This window comes from Thamnophis sirtalis, unplaced genomic scaffold, assembly GCF_051295495.1.
Source record: "Thamnophis sirtalis isolate CommonGarterSnake01/CBP01778 unplaced genomic scaffold, rThaSir2_p1.2 scaffold_4, whole genome shotgun sequence".
Taxonomy (NCBI): domain Eukaryota; kingdom Metazoa; phylum Chordata; class Lepidosauria; order Squamata; family Natricidae; genus Thamnophis; species Thamnophis sirtalis.
The window spans coordinates 103,013,862-103,040,211 of NW_028261384.1; the positions used below are offsets into that span (position 1 = coordinate 103,013,862).

General features: G+C 42.4%; 1 protein-coding gene across 1 annotated transcript in view; it reads left to right on the top strand.

Annotated features, from left to right (window-relative positions):
• ITGA3 (integrin subunit alpha 3) overlaps nt 1–25,750 on the top strand; it is a 92,249-nt gene extending 66,499 nt beyond the window's left edge. The window contains exons 16-26 of the mRNA XM_087713622.1: nt 210–278; nt 1,075–1,154; nt 1,954–2,031; nt 2,430–2,532; nt 3,855–4,031; nt 4,355–4,471; nt 12,417–12,530; nt 12,857–12,955; nt 16,066–16,191; nt 18,525–18,684; nt 25,612–25,750. Coding sequence (XP_087569748.1) covers nt 210–278; nt 1,075–1,154; nt 1,954–2,031; nt 2,430–2,532; nt 3,855–4,031; nt 4,355–4,471; nt 12,417–12,530; nt 12,857–12,955; nt 16,066–16,191; nt 18,525–18,635 — 1,074 coding nt within the window. The 3' untranslated portion in view covers nt 18,636–18,684; nt 25,612–25,750. The remainder of the gene's footprint in view (nt 1–209; nt 279–1,074; nt 1,155–1,953; nt 2,032–2,429; nt 2,533–3,854; nt 4,032–4,354; nt 4,472–12,416; nt 12,531–12,856; nt 12,956–16,065; nt 16,192–18,524; nt 18,685–25,611) is intronic.
• The last annotated feature ends 600 nt before the right edge of the window (nt 25,751–26,350 follow it).

A 26,350-nucleotide genomic window follows, 5' to 3' on the forward strand; every position in this document is an offset into this window, starting at 1 on the left:
TGTATTCACACATACATACACTTATATGCTTATACTGTATACACACAACAAACATAAATATATAAATATATAAAAGAAGGAAAAACATTCATGGAAAGAATGTGTAGCATCTCTGATAATATTTAATTATCAATACTGTATTGAGTTACACACAAGTAAAATAAGGAGAAGGCAGTAAGACAATGAAGTGTGTCTTTTATTCCTTTCAGAGTGGGCTCTGCACTGTCAAAGAGACTGTGATATGTGAACTGGGCAATCCCTTCAAAAAGAATCAGCAGGTAAATTGTTTCTGATTTGGACACTTTGGAAAAACTAAGTTTTTGTTGGGTGGGTCTCATCAATGGGGGTGTTTTCCTAATTGCTCAGGATCACCTTATCCTTTCAGATTTTTAAAAAATTAATAAGCATCGACTGCAGTACTTTTTAAATTATTAAGATTATTCACTAGATTAGATTTACATCCTAGTTTTTAACTAGTGAACATTGTCAATGTGGAAAGAAGAATTTCTACTTTCAGCTTTATCAACAGCTATGCGTCAAACACCGAACTATTTATTTGCAAATTCACTGCAGTAATAGTGCATTTTATTTGATAATTCTTACAAAGAGCTCCAATTCTTCTTCAACATGAATTAATAACAATAGATACTGGTATTGATACTGGTAACAGCGTTCCGTGTGCCTTCAGCATTTATGCCAGCTGCATGACCAAGATGTCTTCGGACAGCGCTGGCTCTTGGAAACAAAGATGAGCACCGCCCCCTAGAGTCGGGAACGACTCGCACATATGGGCAAGGGGAACCTTTACCTTTACTTACTGGTATTGAATAAGAATTTATTTATCCAGTCTAATGTTTGTCTTGAAACGACAAGTCCATAGTCCAGTCTTGAGGTTAAGAGTCACCAAAGCCAGGTATTGCTCTTTCAGACAGTTCAGCTGATAAAAGATAATTCTTGCCACAGATGTTTGTGTAGTCAGCCAGTGGCAGTCTAGTGAACCTCAGATTACAAACATGATTAAAATATGTCATCCAAACCTTAACAAAATATTGCACAATCTGACTTCTCTTCCAGTTAGAGCTGATTATCACATTTGAAATTGGTGGGATTACTTTATCTACCCAGAATATCACTGTCCAGGTTCAACCTTCCACGTGAGTCTTGTCCTCTTATCAATAATGAATTCACAAAATGGTTTCTATTTTGTGTTAAGATAGTTCCTCTCCTATTGCTATCTAGAACAGTTTACATATACCTACACCCACACACACCCTCCCCCACGCTGCATACATACCCCTCGCTCCAGTGAAACCAATTATTCTTGGATCAGCATATCAAAGAGAAGAAAGTCACAAATACAGTATATCACACCACTTTGGTATGCTATATTAAAAGTGGGGGAAAGTATTAATAAATTACAACTATATTATGAAGATTAACATAGGAAGGAGGAATGTTCTGTATTTCTTCTTTCAGAAAGGCTGTTGCTATTACACTTTGTTTGGCGTAAGCAAAACCAACAAAAGTATATTAAATTGTAGTTTACCTGTATTTCGTACTTGTAGTTTAAAGTACCTGTAGTTGAAAGTGGGGCAGTTCATTCTATTTTCTCAGGCCTCTAAATGAGGTTTTAACTGTATGTGTGGGTCAGATAGACTTTGGTGGCAAAAAGTAAGTCTGTAACTATGAACCACACCTCCTGTAATATTGGGTTGTTCTAATATATAAAGCTCATAGTAGAACCACACGAGTAATATTTTTTTAATTTCTCATATTTTACGAAGTAGTACAAAAACTAGCAACACCAGTACCAATTGTTGGGAAACCTGTGTGGGCTCTTCTTAAACCTCTAAGATAATTTATAGTGATGACACAATGCAACAATAGTTTATATTCTTTGGCATCACTTTAAAAGTAATCTGATAGGCCTTTTGACTATTGTATTTTGTACAGGATAAGCTATCAGGAAGATCTCCAACTAGTGACAGCAGCTTTGTTAGTGGACTACACAGTTGATGCATCACTGAGCATGTACGTATCTTCTTAAACTTTTGACGTGAGTTAAGAAAGGAACATTATAGAAAGGGGTTTCATTACCAGACAAAATGCTATGCCAAATTTTGATGAATCCCAATGTATGTCTCCCTTCATAAAGAAAACGCAGCCTTTGAATATAGCTGGGCTTCTAGGCTACTCTACCTCAACATGGTTCTCTCCAGATGTATCACAGCTGGAGCTTTTAGACTTCCCAATTAAAATGGTCAAAGACCATTCCAATCCTAATATGTTTGGAGGGAAGAAATTTACTTCTCTATGTTACTGAATAACGCAAAAGGTTCCCAGGAAACTATGACCTCAACATTTAGCTTGTTAAAACAACCTAAGCCTGTGAAAATCTCTCTTCTAACTTTCCTATTTCTTCACGGTAGAATCAATCGGTGGCTTCAGTCATACTTCAGTGGGAAAGTCGTAGGAGAATCAGCCATGAAGCATGAAGAAGATGTAGGCAATCCCATTGAGTTGGACTTCCAGGTAAGTGTCTACTGTGATCATTAAGCAAATCCACTCATTTGAATTGACATTTTCTTCCCGAAACTGGCAAAAAAATGCCAAAAATCCACAGACAAAAAATCATGAAACACACTGTTATGTGACCAAGAAACACCATGGTTGGTCGTAAAGCTGACCTGTCTGACAAATGATCACATAACTGCAGAGGTGCATGGGACTGAGTGTGACTCATGGTGTTTTCATGGGTTTGGGGCGTTTTTTTTGCCAATTTCTGCCATTCCATGAAAAGGAATGGATTTTATGAATGCACTTATTTCATAGCTGTTGTAACTTTCAACAGATGCAAAATAACCTGTTGTTAAGTGAGGACTACTTGTAGTCAGCACTCCATTTGGATAGATTTTCTTGATTAGAATCCCATCATGACAAAGTTGGACAAGGGGTTTTGACTTCAACTTGTCTAATACTTATTTGTTAAGTAAGCTCCACCTATGATGTTCAGCACATTAGGCAATGAGTGGTCACTGCCTATTTCAGTCAGGCCTTAAATTGTATCCTTTGTTTCCAAGGCAGTGACTTTTTTTTTTCAGTTGGTAGCCCAACATTCAATCTTTGTCCCGTCTCATCTGGACTTAGGAGCAAATAGTGGCTAAGTCTAATTGTCTAATAGCACAAGAAAGAACTTTCTCTCCTAAATCAGGCTACTGAAAAAGAAAGCTTGAGGACAGGATCAGGAATAGATTTTTGAAAAAAACATGTGGAGAGAGAAAGAGAGAGATAATGGGGCTGGGTGGGTGAATGAAAATTGCCCTTCATTTACAGTTACAATTTTGACCCTTTACTTTATTGTTGTTTGAAGATGTGAGAATAAAGAATAACTAATGCAGCTTTTCCTTAAACTCTTGTTCCTTCGTGCTATTATACAAATTACCAATATATGTAACCAACTAAAGCCAAAATTCTTGGCTTTATTATAGAACTATTTCTATTTTCTATTTCTTTCTTTTACGGCTATAATTATAGATATATTAAACATAACATCTACAAAATTAGATTTAGGAGACTACAGGTGTTTTTTAAAATAAGGACTACTATGGCATAGGAGTGTTTAACCCCCATTCTTTTCTGACACTTTGCTAGTCACAAAATATTTTAACTTTTAAGCAGATTTCATTCAGAATTGCTACCTCTTCGGCTGGTTTTCATCTGAAGAGCAAGTCAGTGGAAAGTTGAATGCAAGATCCCTGAAATTTTCAGCCTAATCATGAAGAGTTACAAACAGTTTTCCAAACTGAAGAATGAAATGGATTTTCAATATGTTATCTTTGTTGTTATTGTTTAAGGTGACTACGAAGAGTGAGTCTTTAGCTTCCCTGGGAACAATCACATTAGGCTTTGAATGGCCTTATGAAGCCAGTAATGGAAAGTGGCTGCTCTACCCCACTGAAATCTTGATAAAAGGGAAGGAAGACTGGTATTGCGAACCATCTGAAGACGTCATCAACCCCCTCAAGCTCACTGTGAGTCTAGAGTCTATTCCCAGCCTCTTCTTCTTTTTGCTCTATCCCCACTTAATATAAATATGTATATTTTGAGATCAACTCCTTAGCTGCCCATTGTAGGAATATCACTGTCTGATTCATGTATAGATACCAGATTTATTTTGAATATGTGCTTTGTGAGGATTGCATTTCTCCAAATTCCTTGCTAGTAGTGCCAACATGTGGGCGTTCTTGAAGTTGCATTCTCAAGATATTTTGAAAGGGCTGAAAATGAAGACAAGTATTCTTACAGTTCTTGATGTTCACAGACAGAATAACAGCTAATATTTCTTCCTTTTCAGAAAACAGATCACAACGCTACCTCAGCAAGGAGAAAGCGTGAGTTGCAGGAATCGCCGAAGTCTGAGATTCCCATCACCTTAGCGTCTTCAAAGAAAGCCAGATCAGAAACAGCACTGGTAGGCATTCCATCATTAGACATCCTTTCTGTTCTCCTCCTCCTCCTCCTCCTCCTCCTCCTCCTCTTCTTCTTCTTCTTTTTTGCCTTTCCAAATTGTCCTTTTTGTTAGTTTATAATATAAAATACAAAAACAAATAATAGGAAAAATAGGGGAGGGGAAAGGGAAGGGAAGAGTGTAGAAAAGTGGGTGAAAAGAAAGAAAAGGTATTGACTTCCTAGTCCCTTTGGTGCAGTATAAGATAACAATATCAAACCTCAACTTTTTACTTTTACATAATAATATAAACTAGTGATTTCTATATCAACAAATCTAATTGGCAAAATCCAAAATCAAAGTTTCATTTTTTTCCCCACCTCAAGCACAAAGTCCAGAAAGCTGTTTCCAAGTAGAAACAAAAGTAATTATGTTTTTTTTTCTTTTATCAAAGCAGTCAATTTAGCCATCTCTGCTAACTCCATTTTTTGCAGCCAATGTGTACATTGTGGGGATCAAAGTGTCCTTCCATTTCTGTGCATAAAATAACCTTGTGGCCATCAACATATATAACACCAAAGTTACAATTTCCCCCCAAGTCTTTTTCTCTACCAGCAGGGAGGTGACACGTGGCTGGATCCGGACGATAGTTAACACCTCTCTCCGGGAGGGAACTTTCCCGCTCCTCCTAAAGGATGCGGTGGTGAGACCCCTCCTGAAGAAATCATCTCTGGACCCAGCCATTTTGAGCAACTATCATCCAGTCTCCAACCTTCCCTTTGTTGGGAAGGTTGTTGAGAAAGTGGTGGCCTCTCAACATCCTTGGATGAAACTGATTATCTGGATCCCTTTCAGTCAGGTTTCAGGCCTGGTTACAGCATGGAAACTGCTTTGGTCGTGCTGATTGATGATCTCTGGCGAGCCAGGGATAGGGGTCACCCCTCTATCCTTGTGCTCCTTGACCTCTCAGCGGCCTTCGATACCATCAACCATGGTATCCTTCTGCAACGGTTGCGAGAGGTGGGAGTGGGACTCACTGTCCTTCAGTGGTTCTCCTCCTACCTCTCGGACAGGTTGCAGTCGGTGTTGGTCAGAGGACAGAGGTCGACCCCAAGGCCCCTCAACTATGGGGTGCCACAGGGTTCGGTCCTGTTCCCCCTCCTATTTAACATCTACATGAAGCCGCTGGGTGAGATCATACGCCGGCACGGGATCAAATACCACCAATATGCGGACGATACGCAGCTGTATCTGTCCGCCCCGTGCCAACTCAGCGAAGCAGTAGAAGTGCCAGTGCCTGGAGGCTGTTAGGGTCTGGATGGGAGTAAACAAGTTGGCACTCAATCCAGACAAGACCGAGTGACTACTGATGTTCCCTTCCAAAGATTGGCCAAGTATTCCATATCTCAGGCTGGGGTTGAAATTATACGCCCCTCAGAGAGGGTTCTCAATTTGGGAGTCCTGGACCCCCAGCTGACTTTAGAACACCATTTGTCAGCTGTGACCAGGGGGACCTTTGCCCAGGTTCGCCTGGTGCACCAATTGCGACCCTACCTGGATCGGGAGGCCCTTCAGATAGTCACTCATGCCCTTGTGACCTCAAGACTGGATTACTGTAACACGCTCTACATGGGGCTGCCCTTGAAGAGTGTTCAAAGACTTCAGCTAGTCGAGAACGCAGCCACGCGAGCAATCGTGGGTGCACCCAGGTACACCCACAATACACCTATCCTCCGCGAGCTGCACTGGCTATCTATTAGTCTCTGGACTCGCTTCAAGGTGCTAGTCGTTACTTATAAAGCCCTACATGGCATCGGACCTGGGAACCTGAGAGACCGCCTCCTGCCAATTACCTCCCATAGACCGATCAGATCGCACAGATTAGGCCTCCTCCGGATCCCATCTGCCAGCCAATGTCGGCTGGCGACTCCCCGGGGGAGAGCCTTCTCTGTTGCAGCTCCAGCCCTTTGGAACGAGCTCCCCGTCGAGATCCGGACCCTTACTACTCTCCTGGCCTTCCGCAAAGCCACAAAGACCTGGCTGCTCCGGAAGGCTGGGGGGCTGTTGAAATAGTCAGCCCCACGGGAACTATGAATGTTGTGTATTTTAAATTGTTGTTTGTCTATTTGTCTATTTATCCCCTTCCTTTGTTTATTGTAAGCCGCCCGGAGTCCTTTGGGAATGGGCGGCATACAAGACCAATAAATTCAATTCAATTCAATTCAATTCCATTAAACCCAAAAGAAAAGTTTCTAATTTTATATTTTTATTCACTTTAAAATCTTCTGTATTAGAATATGAACCCTACTCCAATATTTCTTTGCTTTATCACATGTCTACTACAATGTTATAAAGTCCCTTCTTTACATTTGCATTTCCAACATTCATATGAAGTAGCAATAGCAATAGCAATAGCAGTTAGACTTATATACCGCTTCATAGGGCTTTCAGTCCTCTCTAAGCGGTTTACAGAGTTAGCATATTGCCCCCAACAACGATCCGGGTCCTCATTTTACCCATCTCGGAAGGATGGAAGACTGAGTCAACCCTGAGCCGGTGAGATTTGAACAGCCGAACTGCAGAACTGCAGTCAGCTGAAGTGCCTGCAGTGCTGCATTTAACCACTGCGCCACCTTCATGCATTTTTGATATCTTATCCAGTGTTAAATATTAATGATACATCAACCTGTATTTTTTTAAAATTGTAATTTAGTGTAAATTTTAAACCCTTCATTCACTTAATCTCTCATTGTTCAAGCTTTCCATTGTATCCAAAGTTCCTTGCCTACTGAAACATACAATGCTTTATATATTCGCTTTCCAAATCCTTTCTGTTCTTAATAAGAATTCCTTCATCATGAGCCTCTCTAGGCCAGCTAATATTGCTCTACATCAGTTTCTCAACATTGGTAACTTTAAGATGTGTGGACTTCAACCTCCAGAATTGTGGAAGTTGACATCTGCATATCTTAAAGTTGCGGAGGTTGAGATACTCTGCTTTATACCATCCTAAACTAGGACCAGGTATTAGTAGCCTCTACCCTTTTGAATGGCGGTTTGAGAGTAGTGGATGAGGGCAGATTATGTGTGTGTTTCAGGTAAAAAAAGTCACCTTCAAATCAAGCAGTTCACAATAACTAAACAACCCTGTATTTTTCTTAGCAATATTCTGATATTTGTTTGCTTTCATCCAGAATTTATTTTTACTTAGGAGCAGTATAGTAGGGATTGGATCTAGATATCATTTTTAAAAAATAATTGAAACTGTGGCCATTCATATTTCAAAGAACCCATGCATTGATCCCAATTTTAAGAGCAGGGATGCACAACTATGTGGACTTTAAGGGCAATAACTCTCTTGAATATCTAGCAAGCTGCAGGAGGCCTTCCGGTGCCTCTGTATCTTAATTTTGAAATGTTTTATGGGTGGAAATAATAATGGCTCCCATTCCTAACCTTTTAAAAAATACTTTCACACAAAAATGGCAACATCATCAATATGTCATAGGGGTGGTTGAGGGAGCCACGGACACGGGAGTGGGCCGGAGCATCACGGTCGTAACAGGGAGGGGCAGATATGGCGGGGACTTTAGGGCTGGCCATTACCGGGGAAGGAGGGCTCGCTACGTCATAGAGATCCCTCCTTCCGGCCCTATGAGTCCCACTCCAAGGCCAGATGGCGCGAGTAATCAGGACCCTGGTCTCAGGCTGCTGTCGCTAAATGCCAGGTCTGTAGTTCACAAGGCTCCCCTCGTCCGGGACTTAATTTTAGACGAGAGGGCAGACCTGGCATGTATTACTGAAACCTGGCTGGGCCCGGAGGGAGGAGTCCCCCTCGTAGAGATGTGCCCAGAAGGATTTCAGGTGCTTCATCAGCCGAGAGCCCAGGGAAGGGGTGGGGGTGTGGCTATTGTTATCCGGGAGTCTTTAGCACCTTGTAGGATCCCTGCTCCGGAGCTTGTCGGGTGTGAGTCCCTGCTGGTGAAGTTGGACCTCATGGGTCAAGTGGGTTTGCTGTTAACGTACCTGCCTCCCAACAGCGTTGCAGCAGCCCTCCCCTCACTCCTCGAGTCGGTAGCCGAGCTAGCAATTGAGTTCCCCAGGCTTATGGTTCTGGGGGATTTCAATTTGCCTTCGCTCGGTGAACACTCTGATGGGGCACAGGAGTTCATGGCTTCCATGACAGCCATGGGCTTGACCCAGGTAATTTGGGGCCCAACTCACTCAGCGGGTCACATGCTTGACCTCGTATTCCTCTCGGAGCAGTGGACTTGTGATCTTGGTCTGAGGGGTAATGAGATCATACCCCTGTCGTGGTCAGACCACTGCCTACTGAGGCTTGACTTCCGGAGACCAAACCCCCACTGTAGGGAGGCGGAACCGACCAGGTGGTTCCGCCCCAGGCGATTTATGGACCCCTTGAGGTTCCAGACGGAGCTTGGGGTTATTCCTGACACTCTCGCCCACAGTCCGGTGGAGACTCTGGTTGCTGCCTGGCACTCGGCAGCATCGGAGTCTCTTGACCGGATTGCGCCACTACGACCGCTCTGAGGTGGTGGATCCCGGAGACCTCCTTGGTTTACCGAGGAGCTCCGGGAGAGGAAGCGCCGGAGGAGACGCCTAGAGCACCTATGGAGGTCCGATAAATCCGAATCGAGCCGAGCACTCTTAACAACTTGCACCAAGGAGTACATCAGGGCACTTAGGACAGCAAAAAGATCGTATATTGCCACCTTGGTTGCATCCGCTGAGTCTCGCCCAGCCGCCCTGTTTAGGATAACCCGTTCCCTCCTAAATAGGAGGGATACGGGGGACCCCTTGCAGGGTAGGGCTGAAGACTATGTCCAGTTCTTAGCGGACAAAGTCGCTGGGTTTCGGTCGGATTTGGACTCCACTTCTGCAGATCCAGCCGAGGCACAGGAGGACAAATTGGCAGACCATCGCTGGGTTGAGTTTCAGGATGTTGCCCCCGGGGACGTGGACAAGGCCATGAGAGCTGTGAGTGCCTCCACTTGTGTACTGGACCCGTGTCCCTCTTGGCTGGTTGCCAACAGCGGAGAGGTGACACGGGGCTGGATCCAGGCGGTTGTTACCGCCTCCCTTCGGGAGGGGATCTTCCCCTCCGCACTTAAAGCGGCAGTGGTGAGACCCCTCCTGAAGAAACCATCCCTGGATCCAGCCGTTCTTAACAATTATCGTCCAGTCTCCAACCTCCCCTTTGTTGGGAAGGTTGTTGAGAAGGTGGTGGCCTCTCAGCTTCAGCGGACCTTGGAGGAAGCCAGTTACCTTGACCCATTCCAGTCCGGCTTCAGGCCTGGTTACAGGAATTTTTTTTAAGGAATTTTTAGGAATTTATTTGTTATTTATAGGCCGCCCTTTTCCCTGAGGGGACTCAGGGCGGCTTACAGTTCATGGGAAGGGGGGTGCAAGATAAAACATAAGACAGTGCATAAATAAAAAATAAAACAATAAAACACAACTTTCATTCAGCATTCGGGTGGGGCGGATTAGAATCTTATCCCCAGGCCTGACGGGATAGCCAGTTCTTAAGGGCTGTGCGGAAGGTCTGGACGGTGGTGAGGGTGCGAATCTCCACGGGGAGATCGTTCCAAAGGGTCGGAGCTGCTACTGAGAAGGCTCTCCTCCGCGTAGTCGCCAGTCGGCACTGACTGGCGGATGGAACTCGGAGGAGGCCTAATCTGTGCGATCTAATCGGTCGAAGGGAGGTAATCGGCAGGAGGCGGTCTCTCAAGTACTCAGATCCACTACCATGGAGAGATTTATGGATGGTAAGTAGCACCTTGAAGCGCACCCGGAGATCAACAGGTAGCCAGCGCAGCTCGCGGAGGATAGGTGTTATGTGGGCGAACCGCGGTGCGCCCACAATCACTCGCGCGGCCGCATTCTGGACTAGCTGAAGTCGCCGGATGCTCTTCAAGGCAGCCCCATGTAGAGCACATTGCAGTATTCCAGCCTAGAGATCACAAGGGCTCGAGTGACTGTTGTGAGGGCCTCCCGGTTCAGGTAGGGTCGCAACTGGCGCACCAGGCGAACCTGGGCAAACGCCCCCCTGGTCACAGCCGACAAATGATGGTCAAGAGTCAGCTGTGGGTCCAGGAGGACTCCCAAGTTGCGAACCCTATCTGAGGGGTGTAAAATTTGACCCCCCAGCCTGAGCGATGGAACACTGGCCAAATTATTGGGAGGGAAACACAACAGCTACTCGGTCTTGTCCGGGTGGAGTACCAGTTTGTTAGCTCTCATCCAGTTCTTAACGGCCTCAAGACCCCGGTTCATCACGTCCACCGCTTCATTGAGTTGGCACGGGGCGGACAGATACAACTGAGTGTCGTCCGCGTATTGGTGGTATTTTATCCCGTGCCTCCGAATGATCTTGCCCAGCGGTTTCATGTAGATGTTAAATAGTAGGGTGGATAAGACCGAACCGTGCGGCACCCCATATGTTAGGGGCCTCGGGGACGATCTCTGCCCCCCCACCAACACCGACTGCGACCTGTCCGAGAGGTAGGAGGAGAACCACTGCAAAACAGTGCCCCCCACCCCCACCTCCCGCGGTCGTCGCAGAAGGATACCATGGTCGATGGTATCGAAAGCCGCAGAGAGGTTGAGGAGAACCAGGATGGACGCATAGCCTCTATCCCTGGCTCTCCAGAGATCATCGGTCAATGCGACCAAAGCGGTTTCTGTGCTGTAACCAGGTCTGAAGCCGGACTGGAAGGGGTCAAAGTAACTAGCTTCCTCCAAGGACCTTTGGAGCTGGAAGGCCAGCACAGAAACCGCTTTGGTCGCATTGACCGATGATCTCTGGAGAGCCAGGGATGGAGGCCATGCCTCCATCTTGGTTCTCCTTGACCCCTCGGCGGCTTTCGATACCATCGACCATGGTATCCTTCTGCGACGACGGCATTTGCCCAGGTTCGCCTGGTGCACCAGTTGCGACCCTACCTGAACCGGGAGGCTCTCACAACAGTCACTTGTGCCCTTGTGACCTCTAGGCTGGAATACTGCAACGTGCTCTACATGGGGCTGCCCTTGAAGAGCATCCGGCGACTTCAGCTAGTACAGAATGCGGCCGCGCGAGTGATTGTGGGTGCACCTCGGTTCGCCCACATAACACCTATCCTCCGCGAGCTGCGCTGGCTACCTGTTGATCTCCGGGTGCGCTTCAAGGTGCTACTTACCACCCATAAAGCCCTCCATGGTAGTGGATCTGGGTACTTGAGAGACCGCCTCCTGCCAATTACCTCCCTGCAACCTATTAGATCACACAGATTAGGCCTCCTCCGAGTTTCATCTGCCAGTCAGTGTCGACTGGCAACTGCGCGGAGGAGAGCCTTTTCAGTAGTAGCTCCGACCCTTTGGAACGATCTCCCCATGGAGATTTGTACCCTCACCACCCTCCAGACCTTCCGCACAGCCCTCAAGATCTGGCTATCCCGTCAGGCCTGGGGTTAAAGATTATAATCCGTCCCCTCCCGAATGATGAATGTTGCTTCTATTTTTAATTACGTACTGTTTTTATATGTCATTGTGTGTACTCCCTTCCCTATACGTTGTCAGCCGCCCTGAGTCCCCTCAGGGAAAAGGGCGGCCTATAAATAAATTTATCTACAATCTTATCTACAATCTAATGTCATTTTGTTGATAAATTTCTGCTCCTTTTTCCAAGGGCTCAAAAGGGGAATTGAACCAGATTTCATGGACCTTTAATTCCTATCTATATTTTTTCCATGTTTTTAATGCCAGCTTTGTACCTTGAAATGGTGCCACCTAATGTTAATACTGCGAAGTTGAGGTTTTTAGGGAGTATGACGGTTGCCCATGGTTCAAATGCCATTTAAAAGGAAGAAATGAAAAGTCCTTGTGACTGTACATTATACCAAACACCCTTTGAATAACTCACCACTAATTCTTTTCCCCCTGTCTCATTCCATTTTTTCTTTTCCAGAGTTGTTCCAAAGGAACTTCTCGTTGCATCTGGTTTGAATGCCCCTTGTGGAATATCGGAGCAGTTACAAATGTGAAGGCCCGAGCAAGAGTTTGGAGCAGCACTTTCATTGAGGCAAGTGCTGTTTAACTCTTCTGCTCCATTCAGTAGCACGTTGCTTGTACTTGGTGGGTTGGATGGGAATGGTTTTCTTTCTTTCTTTCTTTCTTTCTTTCTTTTTTTTGCAATCATGGACTGTTGTAAAATAGTTTGGCATCTAAGAAACACTAAGTAATTGATATAATAATGGTGGCAAAGGGGGCAAGAATTATTTTTCCATGGTGGCTGGATTTATTTATTTCATGAATCAATTAGGCTTATTGTCTACTATATACACCTATCTCAAAGTTAAATGGATAGATAAACAAAAGTAGCTGCTTTTAACATATTGATTCTTATAGGATTACAATGACTTTGATCGTGTCAAAGTAGATGGGCAAGTGACTCTTTTTCTCAGGACAAACTCCTCTACAATCAGTATGAAAAATCAAACAGTGTTGGTGAGTAAAAAGATGAAGTAACTCCAAGAAATCACCAAGATCTTCCTGATTTCTGTTTATACACTCCAGGCCTTGGCCTTTCCAGTTAGTGAAATGATTCAACTGCTTTGGGCTAGCTCTTCTTTTACCTTCTATAGTAGCTTTTTTTATTAAAGCCCAATAGCTCTTAGAGTAGGTCACTGTCCAATGTTACACTCTCACTCTCACTCTCTCTCTCTCTCTCCTCTCTCTCCTCTCCCCTCTCCCCTCCCCTCTTCTCTCTCTCTCTCTCTCTCTCTCTGTGTGTGTGTGTGTGTGTGTTAGTGGTGGTTGTTTCTCATTTTACACAAAGCCAACCTGATTGGTCAGTTTATACTTCAATATATTATATGCATCCAGAAAGTAGGTTAACCGATGCATTTCATCTAAAACTACCCAGGGGAGATGCTGTAGCCCCCTGAATCAACTTTCAATAAATCATACAGAGGGTCCCATCACAGTGATGTTGAAAAAGTTGCTGGCCAGTCAGAGAGGGAGTTAAAGTAGTTTGAGGGAAGATACGCATGGACAGAAAATACATGGATTGAGGATGGAGGCATGGCAGATCCTTTCCCCAAGACCCTCTGCTCTCTTCCTTCCTACATAATTATCAGATTCTAGCAATACTCCCGGAATTTATTTTCAGGGCTGAGTCTGGCCTACTCCTGCCATACTTTTGTAGACTGATGAAATCATTTGACACACAAGTGAGACCTCCTTGGAGTGTTGGAAGGGGAGTCCCTTGAACCTTGTTCTTTTTCTTCGTTAGGGTGAGCTAGTTGTCAAGTTCCCTCAGAGTATGACACAAAACTGTGTTCAGGTTTGCAGCCTTATAATCTGATAATCTACATCTGGAAAGAGAACAACTGTTGTGCCATGCTTTTGTGAAACTCTTTAGTTTGGTGTGATTTACTTAATGCTCATTCATTCAGTCCCTTAATCTGGCTTAAAGATGCCTTATTTACCATTTAAAAAAACTTTTCACTCAAAATAGAGCTGCATTCTCATGTATAGCCTGCAGCAGAGGCAGGCTGTATGTAGATGGTCCAATATTCTCTGGATGGAAGTCGCATTTTTCCTGGGAAAAAGAAACAAAATTCCCCTTACAGGCAACTTAGGTTGCATGGAGAAGGAATCTTCAGAGGTCGGCAGTCTATGGAGATCCAGGTTGTAGTGCATCACTACCCCTCCCATCCAGCTGTTGAGCTCTGGGCTTCCATAGCCATTAATGCTTTGGCTTTCAGAAAGAGAAGAACATCACTAAAAATTGAACCCAACCCAGGTCACTTCACCTGTAGTGATCAAATATGTATTCTACTTCTGTCCACACTTATTAACTACCAGAAACTTCTCCATGCTTAAAATAATACAGGGGGTCCTCACCATGGTTATAAGGCATGATGCTAAATTACTGTGCCGATAGTCCTGGTTGCCCTGTTAGGCAAATCCTGCATCATTGCAATGTCCCATGGTTATGTGAGTACCATTTGTGATCTCCTGTTGACATGCCCATTGAGTTTGCTTGTTGGAAGCTGGCAGTGACGGTTGCAATTGACTGTGGGATGCTGTAATTGTGAGTTGAGTTCCCAAAATACAATTACTTGACCACAAGGACATTGTGATGGCCATAACTATGAGGGCCTGCCATACGTTCCCTATGTTCAATGTCATCCTAAGTTTAAATGGTGGCTGAACAAATGGATATTAAATCTGGACCTATCTGTAATGGTAGGTAAGTATAATGGTAAGTATAATGGTAAGCAGGTCAAAAAACTATGCTGGTCTGCTCCAAGAAGCATTGCTATTTCCCTGTGAAGGGAAGGTTGCCTTTTAAGTTGACAAAATAGGTTGGATAAAATAACAACAGCAATTATTTTCGTTTTTACATGGAATGCAACTCTGGAAGATATATGCTTCCCTTTGCCCCCCGCCCCCCCTACCGTTCTGTTAATCTTAACAACTACCCCTCGGATACTTCTTTCTCACTGAGAGAAGAGACCATGATGGTCGTAACCTCTCTTCATAGTTTCCAGAACAGCTTCATGTCAGCTCTCTCCCACATCACAGTTCCCTGTTTCTCTCTGTGCTCTTTGCCTTCAGCCCACTCTGTTCAATTACAACAACTGATGAATACACACCAATCTATTGAAACTAGTGATGACTTTGGGGAACTTTGCAGCTGACATTGTTTCCCCCTCTGTGAGAAGATCAATCACTCTGCTAAAATAACCAGTATTACATTCTATAAGGGCAGTAATAGTATTAGTGTCATTGGAATCTTTTTTATTGATCTACTTTCCTTCTGTCTAAATAACATGGATGTATAGATGCAGTCTTAATGAGATATTAATTCAAGGCCTTTTAATTTGTTTCCAAAAAGGGTGAAAACAAGGTTATGTTCCTCATCCTCCATCTCAACATATGTGCATTTAGTTGAAGGTCTGGAACTGGGCTCTCCATACTTGGCAACTTTACGACTTGTGGACTTCAACTCCCAGAATTTCTCAGCTAGCCATGCTGGCTGCTGAGGAATTCTGGGAGTTGAAGTCCACATGTCTTAAAGTTGCTAAGTTTGGAGAGCCGTTGTCTGGAAGATGATAGTAGAATTATAAAGGTAATTAGAAGTCCTACCTGGGTAGCATTCCTGACCTTTTAAGGCATTTGGATACCACAAAAAAGAGACAGCTTCCCTCCTTGCATTTACCACATTCCTAGACAGACAGCATGAAAATATATGGTTTTACCATGGCACTGAATCCTAATTGACTAGAGAGAGAATTAGAGATAAAGATAGAGAGATATAGATATTTAGACACACAAACATGAGAAAGAAGTGAGGAAGGGAGAGAGCACTTTTGGATTTGAGGAGAATATATAATGCAAACGATAATTAAGAATAAATATGTGCATTCAATGCATTGCATTATATCAATGAGAATGTATTAATAGCCTTGTACTGATGCTCCTCTGTTTTTCTCTACTGGAACAGCTCTGAGCATGCTGTTCCTCAAAACCAACTTTGCATTTATCTTGGGGTTCCCCCCCCCCTCTTTTTTCCCTGTCTGTTTCTTGTTTCTTTTCCCTAATTTCAGTTTACTGTAGACATCGACTCAGAACTCAGTGAAGAGCAGCAGGCAGAGATTGAGCTGTGGGTGGTGCTAGTTGCTGTTGCTGCAGGACTACTGCTCTTGGGCTGTATCATCTTATTGCTGTGGAAGGTAAGAAACGAAGCTTAAATAATGGTCAGACAGTCCTACTTCTTCCCTCCCCCCATCCCCCAACTCAACCTAGATAAAAACCCTTGGAAGTTGCTGGTCCATAGTTGCAAACAATTCTTTTCTCGTTGCAAATGTGTTTTTTATTTTCCATTTCCATTTTCGTACAGTCACATATATACTGTGCAGAACCGGGGCCATATAACATTAAACAATAAACACCGCCATTCCTCTTGTCAATAATACCCCCCAAAATAGAAACCCAATGTACCTCTTCGACCCTCCATACACCCTTTCTTTCGCCCCCCTCCAACTTTCCCTCTTCCCTCCATCATTCCCCCCTACCCTACTTCCCCTCCCCCTCTACCACACCTCTCTCCCAATACACTCCCTCCCTTCCTTCTCACTCTCCCTCCAATCCTCTCTCCCACCCTCTCTACCCCTCTTTCTTCTATCTCTCTACTCCTCCCTTCGGTGTATTTCTACTATCTATTAATATATTCAGCTTGTCCTATTGCAAACAATTCTTAATGACCTGTACGCCTACATGATGCAAATTGACCCACACAGTCCAACTGATCATAGCATGTCTGAATATCCAAGCAATATGATGAAAGTACATACAAAATTGTTTTCTTTGATAACGAATACATTGGTCTCACCTGGTACCAAAATGTTTACGTATTTGGCTGCAGCAAAACTGGCCAGGCTAGTTCCAAATGGACAGGTGGGAAGTAATTCTGTCTCTCTAACTTTATCCAGAATGACGTAAACTGCACTGAGTCAGCTCTGGTATGTCGCTCAAGCAAATCTCTCTGGAGATCAGCCAAAGAACAAACAAACAAACAAAGAAGTCTCTACTGGGCATTTGAATTGCTCTTTTTTACCACAAGGAATCTGGCTTGATGGCTAAGAAACTATATTTAGATTCTAATTAGTGCAGGAATTGGGGGAATGCTTGGAAGTCCATAGGTGTTGATGCCTTAGGATAACACAGCAATGACAGTGCACTGCAGTTATCCTTCTCTGTCCAGTGACTCATTGTGATTTTTTAGGCACATTATTGCACTTCTGAGGGACTAGTGGAGGAGGCTGCATAGTGTACATTACTAAAGCCTTATGAAAATCTCTACTGGTTCCCTATTTCTGGAAGCCACTATCAGAGTAAAGATAAAGATTCTCCTGCACATGCGTGCTAGTAATTTCTGGCTCTAGGGGGCGGAGCTCAACTCTGTTTTTAAGCCAAAGAGCCAGCACTGCCCAAAGATGTCTCCGTGGTCATGTGGCTAGCATGACTCAATGCCAAGGCGTATGGAGCACTGTTACCTTCCCACCAAAGTGGCCCCTATTTTTCTACTTGCATTTTTTACATGCTTTCAAACTGCTAGATTGGCAGAAGTTGGGACAAGTAACGAGAGCTCACTCTGTTACGTGACATTAGGGATTTGAACTGCTAAACTGCCGACCTTCTAATCGACAAGCTTAGCATCTTAGCCACTTTCCCTTATTATCAGACTAGAAAGTCTTAAATATTTGGAAGCTCTGAGATGATTGTGACAGGGCTACATTTCCAATATGTATTCCTGCAATAGGCAACCTGGTGATTTCCAGATTAGAGTTCTTACAGTCCTTTACCATATCATTAGAATATGAGAATTTAAATCCAGAACATACCAAGGCATCTGGTTGCTTATTCCTTGCTTAGCTCCATAGGTTTGGCCAAGGAAAGTTTATCTCTGAATTGCAACCTTCGTAACTGACTATTAGGGTTAGGAGTATGTTCTTGGACACTGCTTTGAGCAAGATACTCTTTCAAAATTTATTCAGGAGGCCAAGTGTCCTCCACTTCTAATGAGCAAGCATTTACAGATTTCCCTCTGGCTTTTCTGGTGAGCTGCTGCTAGTGCTGGAGAGAGCCGAGAAGAAGCCCCAAATGCCAAAGCATGCCAGTTTCATCACTGCTATATTTCAGCAAGGTCAACAGCATTTCCTCCCTTGTATGAATCACTTTGACAAATACTTAAGAGTAACAGGCCATTTGTTTGCTGGGGCATGTCTGAGATTGCTAATTTATTTTCTATTAATTATTTTTAAGGCTGTTGCAATGGGACAGTAGCCTCATGAAAATCTCAGATAGGTCAAAACTACAATAGAAGGTTTTTACTTTTAGGAATTCATTTCACCTGACCTTCAAACTAGTGCCTGGAGTACACACTGGAGTTTCCGTCACACACACTGAAGTTAATCATTATTGGACCATGGGCTGGATACTTGAGTTGTGTTTTATATTTCTTACTCCCCATCAACCCTGACCTTTGCCCCCTGCTTCCTCATAGTGTGGCTTCTTCCGGAGGGCAAGCACACGAGCCTTATATGAAGCCAAAGGACAGAAAGCCATGATGAAGATCCAGCCTTCTGAAACTAAGCGGCTGACCGACAGCTACTAGTTCCTGTCTCAGGGGGGGGACAGTGCCCACCCCTTTACCCTGTATCTTGGTAAATTATTGTGGGGTGGTTGGAAGGGTGGGACAAGATCTTCCTTTAATTCCTTGTGTCCCTGCACTTTTGAAACTTTACCTGCACTTCTTCATTCTTGCTTCTAGATTGGTAGTTAGTGTTGAATTAGAGAATGTAGAGGATTGGTACAGCTGGACATAGGTAATTGCCTTATTTTGGTGGATGGTTCATCTCATTCAGGATTACCGTATTTTTTGGAGTATAAGATGCACCAAGGTTTTAAAGAGGCAAATTAAAAAAAAAGTTTTTTGCATTCTGCAAACCTCCCCAAAACGACCCGTTTTTCACAAAAATTGTTTCTTTAAAAAGGCATGAATAGCCCTTAGAAGGCTTGTTGAGTGTTCCGGGGGAGGGGGGGGGCAAAACTAGCAAAAAAATGATCCATTTTCATGAAAAAGGGCCTGGTTTTTGTAAAAAATGGGGGGCATGGATAGCTATTAGGAGGCTTATAGAGTACTCCTAGGGGCTGGGGAGGGCAAAATTGAGCAAAAAACGGTGTGTTTTTGCTCATTTCTGTCCTTCCCAGCCTCTAGGAACATTCTTAAAGCCTCCTAAAGGCGATGCACAGCCATTTTGGTGAAGGGGCAGGGTTTCGGGAGGCAAATAATGCTGTATTCAGTGTATAAGACGCACCCAGATTTTCAGCCTCTTTTTTGAGGGAAAAAGGTGCGTCTTATACTCTGAAAAATACGGTATATGCATTGACTAGGAATGGTTCTAGCAGGGAAGTAGTCCATCCTTTGCTACTTAAAAAAAAGGAGGTAGTGCATTAGTAGCGTGACCCGTCAAAAGCGCGGACGACAAAAGCGCGATCGACAAAATCGCGCCTTTGACGTCATCACAGCGCGACGAAAAAGATCGAAAAATTCAAATAAAAATTAATAAAAATTAAATTAAAGCAAGCCGATTCACATAAAGGTAAGGGTTAGGGTTAGGGTTAGGGTTAGGGTAAGGGTAAGGGTTAGGGTTAGCTTTAGAGCGTTAGCGTTAGCGTTAGGGTTAGGATAAGGGTTAGCGTTACGTTTTTCATTACTTTAACGGTTAGGTTTAGGGTTAGGTTTAGGGTTAGGTTAAGAGTTAGGGTTAGGGTTAGGTTTAGGGTTAGGTTTGGGGGGGTTAGGGGAAGGTTTTAGCTTTATTTTTACATTTTTTCGATCTTTTTCGTCGCGCTGTGATGACGTCACAGCGCGCTTTTGTCGAGCGCGATTTTGTCCTACGCGCTTTTGTGGTGGAACCCATTAGTAGTGCATCTTTGCAAAAAAAAACCAACTTGGGTTGGTTTTTTTGCAAAGATGATACAAAATATTTGGATACAAAGAACTTGGTTATTATTATGTTGAAAAATTATCAGTTGCCTTTATTATATTACAGAAACCCTGAAGATATGAAGAACTTTACATAATATGTTCAAACTATGTGCTAGCTTAATGCCAAAATCTGAAACCCTATATTTGTAATTCAGTCATTGACATTTTAGTCACTCTTGCTGTTGACTGTATTTACATGGTCACTTTGGAAAGATCTGCCCCTACTCCTGAGTAAGCACTCTAAGGAGCAGAATCAATAATTCCTTATCCCATTGGCAGCATCCATGTGCATTGGAAGTCTGGCCAGGGCTAGAGTTGAGAGCTGCCATTTCCTGGTATTTTTTGTCCAATTTGTGGGTGAAAGCCCCACTGTAGTTTGATTGGGTTCAGGCCCACAATAGACAGGATAAAGAGGGCCTTACTCAAGCACATTTCCCTCTCTATTTACTCCTACCCTCCCACAACTGGAAAATGAGTAATAGAAGAAATGGGGCGTACAGCAACACTTTGGTGGGTCACTCATCTTAGTACTGAGAACAGAAAGAGATAATTAACACTCTATCAATCCATTTTACCATGTTCCACTATATGGCTGTTTAGGGAATGTCAGAATAACCCCAAACAGTCTGAAATCTGATCTGACTTAAAACCAATCCATTCTAACTCTACCACTAATGTGCTTTATCGATTTACCTGAACTGCCAAGTATGCTGGTCCTGTCCTTAGTCTAGCTAAGTATGTGCAAATACAGCTATTGTAAAACCTGATCTGGAGATTTGGCTCTAATCTAGTAAGATGGTATGAGTATTCAGACTTTAGAGTTGGATTTAGATTTTAAAAAATCTATTTGTATGAAATAGCAACCTCTGAGATTTGGACACAAGTACTAGAAGCCTTTCATTGGCCAACAAAAAAGTGTTTTGTGCTTGCTCATCTCAGGTTGACATACTTAAGAATGCTAAATCGAAGAATCTGGGTTTAGGTGATGTGACCCTGATGCTTTCCCATCTCTTGATTAGAAGCTTTTTCTGTTCAGACACCCTATTCTAAAACTCAACCTGTCTATTCTACCTAGCAGCTATACCGCATCTTTGTCTTCAATTATTCTCAAAGAAGATTCCTCTCAACATATTTGACACTTTGCACTAGATTTAGAGCAGCTTCTCTTTTTACCTGTTTGCATTACTAATTCAAACTTCTTTTTCTAGGAATTACCAAGTGTTTTGAGGGTGGCTTTCAAGATGGCACTTTAAATCATGACATGTATCTTTTCTTTTTTTCTTTTGACTCTGCTTCTTTTCACTTCCTGGGCCAATGCAAGTGACCATTGTTGGGATGGCTAAGCCAATGCAAGAAAGTAATACTTGGTAAGGTGGCCAACCCTGTTGAAATGCACTGGCGCATACTAGAAAACCCACCAAAGATGGACAAAGTTTCAGTCAAGTGGAAAAAAGAGGGAAGAAATACAGGAGAAATAATACTGCAAAATAATGGTCCATATTTTTTTAATATTTAGATTTCAATCTTGTCTTCTATTTATTCCCATGGGACTTTAACCTTCAACAGAAAAATATTTGCATTTCCATGGTAGCTCATGATACATTGGGCATTTTCACTGTATTGCCAGTATCAAGGTATAAGATACAGAAAGTCCAGATACTTGAATCATTTAATTTGATCTTGCTTCAGCATACTTCTTGTGAGAGTCACCAGGAAGAAATTTCTGAGAAGAAACATCTCCCACAAAATGAGGTTCCTATCTTAAATGGTTGCTGAGAATGTGGATGATAGAAGATACAGAAAGGATTGCAAAGAAAGGGTTTCTGTGGACGTGCTGAATCTTCCAAATGGAACACAAAGTGGAAAGTTTAGTTGCAAACCTGAAGAACCTGGCAGAATAGTATCTGTGAGTTGACTGAGGTATTCAGAGCTTAATTTTAATGTAGTGATTGGGATCATCCTTAAAAGTCTGTGCCTTGTACACAATTATTTTGAATATTTTTAAAGGAAAGATGCCTCAGACAATCATCAGGAATGCCTATCCACCACCCTTATCTATCAAGTTCAACATTCATTGAAAAAATAGTTTCCAGCCAGGCAATAATTTCTAAAATGAACTGTGCTAAGATTAAAACTTGGCTTCCAGTACCTGGGCCCTCTATACTGCACTTGTATTTAGCAATAGCAATAGCAATAGCAGTAGACTTATATACCGCTTCATAGGCCTTTCAGGCCTCTCTAAGCGGTTTACAGAGAGTCAGCATATTGCCCCCAACAATCTGGGTCCTCATTTTACCCACCTCGGAAGGATGGAAGGCTGAGTCAACCCTGAGCCGGTGAGATTTGAACCGCTGACCTGCTGATCTAGCAGTAGCCTGCAGTGCTGCTTTTAACCACTGCACCACCTTGGCTCTTACTATTGTAAGCTCTTACTATTGTAGAGCTATTGTGACCTAGCACTGAAGTACAAACATCTTCCCTGTTGCTATTTCAGCATCACAACTAGCAGAGGTTTGTAATAGGAACAGAGCAAATTGAATTTTCCTTATATTATACATATATAGAGATTATTATCATAATCCTTTCTTTATTTGACTATATCCTATCTCATAACATGTTCCCCCTAATAATCAAAACTTAACTGTGTCTAATTTAGTTGTTGTTGTTGTTGTTATTGTTGTTGTTGTTATTATTATTATTATTATTATTATTATTATTATTATTATTATTATCCTTTATATATAATCCAAAAGGATTTCTAGCCTTCCCTTCACGGGTATAATTCCATATTCATATCCAATTATTGCTTATCATAACACTACACATTGTATACATTACTATCATTATCAATTTTTTATTTAACTGTACCTATTGTCACTAAGTTTAACTAGGTTTAGCTAGTTTTAAATTATATTCTTCCATCTATCAACCTGTATCTTTCCAGTAACAAAACAATCTCATATCTTCTGCCATTTGTGGAACCAGTCCTCCAAACATCCTCTTAATCAAATCTGTATGGACTCCTCTTAGCAATTCCTTGTTTGTAAGATCTCTCATGTACTCTTGATGCCCTCTTTCTGTTTCCTTGTTCAGCTTGTCTTTGATTGTCAGCAGTGTTATCAAATATTTTGCAGATAGGATTTCATAGTCCATAGATTCTTTTAATTTTTTCTTCTTCTATATCTTGCCCTTTGAAATAAATTTCCTCTCGATTTAATTCCTCTTTCAATATTCCATTCTTTCTTTTTTCAGAAATAAACCAATTGCCATAAATATCAACAAGTTTAATCTCTTTATATTCATCTTCCATTTCGATTTTTGGAGTTTCAGTCCCCTTATTTTGCATTTGAAAAACATCCTCAGTTTTTTCATCATATTTTATTGTTAAATGCTCCAAGTATTCCAATTTTCTCTCAATTTTTCCCCTGTATTTAATAATTTTTGCAGTTCTGAAAATATTCCTTGCAAATTCAAAGCCTCTACGCTGTCTGAAGATGCCATATTCATACACAGCTGCTTTTGCTTAGAAGGTCAACAAGATTAAAGCATATGTTCACAAAGACCGCTGTTTTCTCTTTGAACAAAAACAAACTTCAAAGGGACAACTGTGGACTCTTATCAGACTGTAACCAAACAGCCAAGCAGTAAAACCTTACAATGCCGAAATCAAAGCAATCTGTGTAAGAAAAAAAAGAATGTTCCGTCTTTCAATACACAAAAACTCTGATCAGTCTCCGGGGTGGGGTGTGTGTGTGTGTGTGTGTTGTATTTGTGCTGATAAATAAATAAATACAACCAAATGTAACAAAGGTAACAGTAAAAATATTGGGTTTCTGTCTGGATAGTCTCTTATGACGAGCCGATGGACAGAGAATGGAAGCAGTGAACTTCCCCCCATATTTGGGCATACCATAGGTTGTGACTTTAAATATATATATAGACAAAGAAATCCAATCTTTAAATGAGTTTTAAAAAATATAATAATAAAAGAGGAAAAAATTAATCTGTAGCTTACAGATAGTCACAAAGAAAGGTTAGAAGAAGAAAACTTAATCCATCCATTTGAAAAAGGTTTGCTTAGATTCAATCCATGTAAATAACATTTAGAAAGTAAGATAATCACTGTCCAAGACCATTCCAAAATTCAAATTCACCGCTAAGTTCTTCTATTCTTTGATTTAAATTGGTTTTAAAGTTTTATAGGCAGTCCCTTCTTTTTAGAACAATAAAAATTCCTCACCAGCTGGAAACCCTTTCTTTTTCCACATCGTTCCTTTTTGGAGCCGCCCCGACCTTGTCAGCCTGTGGCTGGATTTTTTATCACCGGCTTCAAGATCTTCTCTTGCTTTTTGGGGGGATTTTGCAATATCCCCGAGATCAGCAAGACGTAATCTTTCTATTTACCATCTCTTCGGAATGGTTTAGGTCCATTGGGACACACACACCCCCAGTGATAAAAGTGTTGACTGCGATCTCATAGCATTGAGATCGCACGTCATTTCATCGTGACTTCGGCCCCTCCCATCCTCCCCTCCTTTCTTCATTGTTTGTTTCAGTTTGTGTTGATGGGGAGGGGACTGCAACCTCTTATTTGTGTGGTGTCTTGGTACTGTATTCATACCCCTTTTCTTACACTTCTCCATAAAGCCACTGGACGAGGTTATACATTCACTCAGTATCAGATTTTATCTATTCACCAATAATATCCAATTATTTATTTTAATTTCACTGGACCAAGAGATACTTTTGAGGTTCTGTCCCAGTCAGGGACTCAATCCTGCTGAGACTGTTTGTGGATATGAAGGCCTATCAGGCAATTGCTCATGTCCTAATTGGAAGACCATTCAAGACCATTGGAAGACCATTCAAAAACTACAACTGGTTCAGAATGCAATACTGCAGGAGTGATGGGTATATCACATTGAGCCCATGTGATGCTATTGCTTTGAAACCTACACTAGTTATCATTTGGCTTCCAGGTGGAAGATAACATTTTAGTGATGACCTATAAAACTCTTTATAAGGGCTGAAGTCACTTTGGGAGACACTTATCTCAGATTGTCTCTGATCAACTGGTGAGATTAGACATTATAGGTACACTTCATGTACAGTTCTCACTATGATAATATTTAGAAAGTCATTCAAGACTTGGCAATTCTCCCAAAAGTTTGGCTGTTTTATTGTAGAGTAGAGAATTGTGACTGATCTGAGATTGCATCCACTCCCTGGATGACACCACATGGCCTCTGTACTATATATAGGGAGTCCAGGGGACAGAGCAGAGGCTTCTGTAGAAGATCTACAGAAAAGGTAAGTAACCACATCATTATTTTGTCTATTTGGTTTACACAAAATAGCTATGCCAAAAATCAGTTTTTTTCAGTTTCCAAATCAGCCTGTCCCAGATAAAATGGTCAAATGTATTGGCTCAGCTTGTTCTTTTTCTCTCATGGATGAAAATATCTCTTGCTGTTCTTTTGTCCTGTCCTGTCTCTGAAATTTTCTCTCTCAGGTTTTCAGCTGAGGTTTCTGTCTCACTGTTGATTTCTGCTACTAAATGTATTTATCCTTCCCCCTCCCGCTTTCTTTCCATCCACAGTGCAACTTTTTCAAGCCAACCCGCTACTACCGCATCATGCCCAAATACCATGCCATTCGCATCCGGCAGGAGGAGCGCTACCAGCCAGCTGGCGGTTTCTTGCCTCCAAAGCACAAGAAGCGATGGGTGACAAACTGGCAGGAAACGGGAAGATACTACTGACATCTGCCTCAGTTTCCTCCTCTCCTGTGCTCACTCCCAGGCTGTTTAGCTTTCCTTTGTAAATATTGCTGGACCAACCAAGGAACTCTTATTTATAGTAAGTTATATGTCCTTGGTCAGTTACAACCCAAACCTTTCTCCAGACACTGTGATATTGGAGAAAAAACTATTCTTGCAAGGTGGATATGGTAGGCATTTATAAAATTTGAGGCACAAAGATACAGCTTTTTCATTTGCACTGTTGGGTTCTCCCACCCACCCCAGCCCACAGCACTCCAACACCACTACCAGCATTCTTGGAAATAGTTCCATGAAGCAGAATGAAGGGCAGATTTGAAAATCAGCTTCATTTTGCACTAAAAGGGCAACAGTGCATAAGCACTTGGCTTGATCACCTACATAGAAAAGTTGTGATCTAATGAAATTACTGTTTATTATATAACCCCACTCTCGACTATCCTTCTCATGAGCTCAGAGCAACGTCTGTGTGATTCCTACACAACCTTCCATTTTAGCAGCTTATAAAATCTAATCTTATGTGTCAAACTGCCTTCAGGTGAATCCCTGGGCTTCCAAA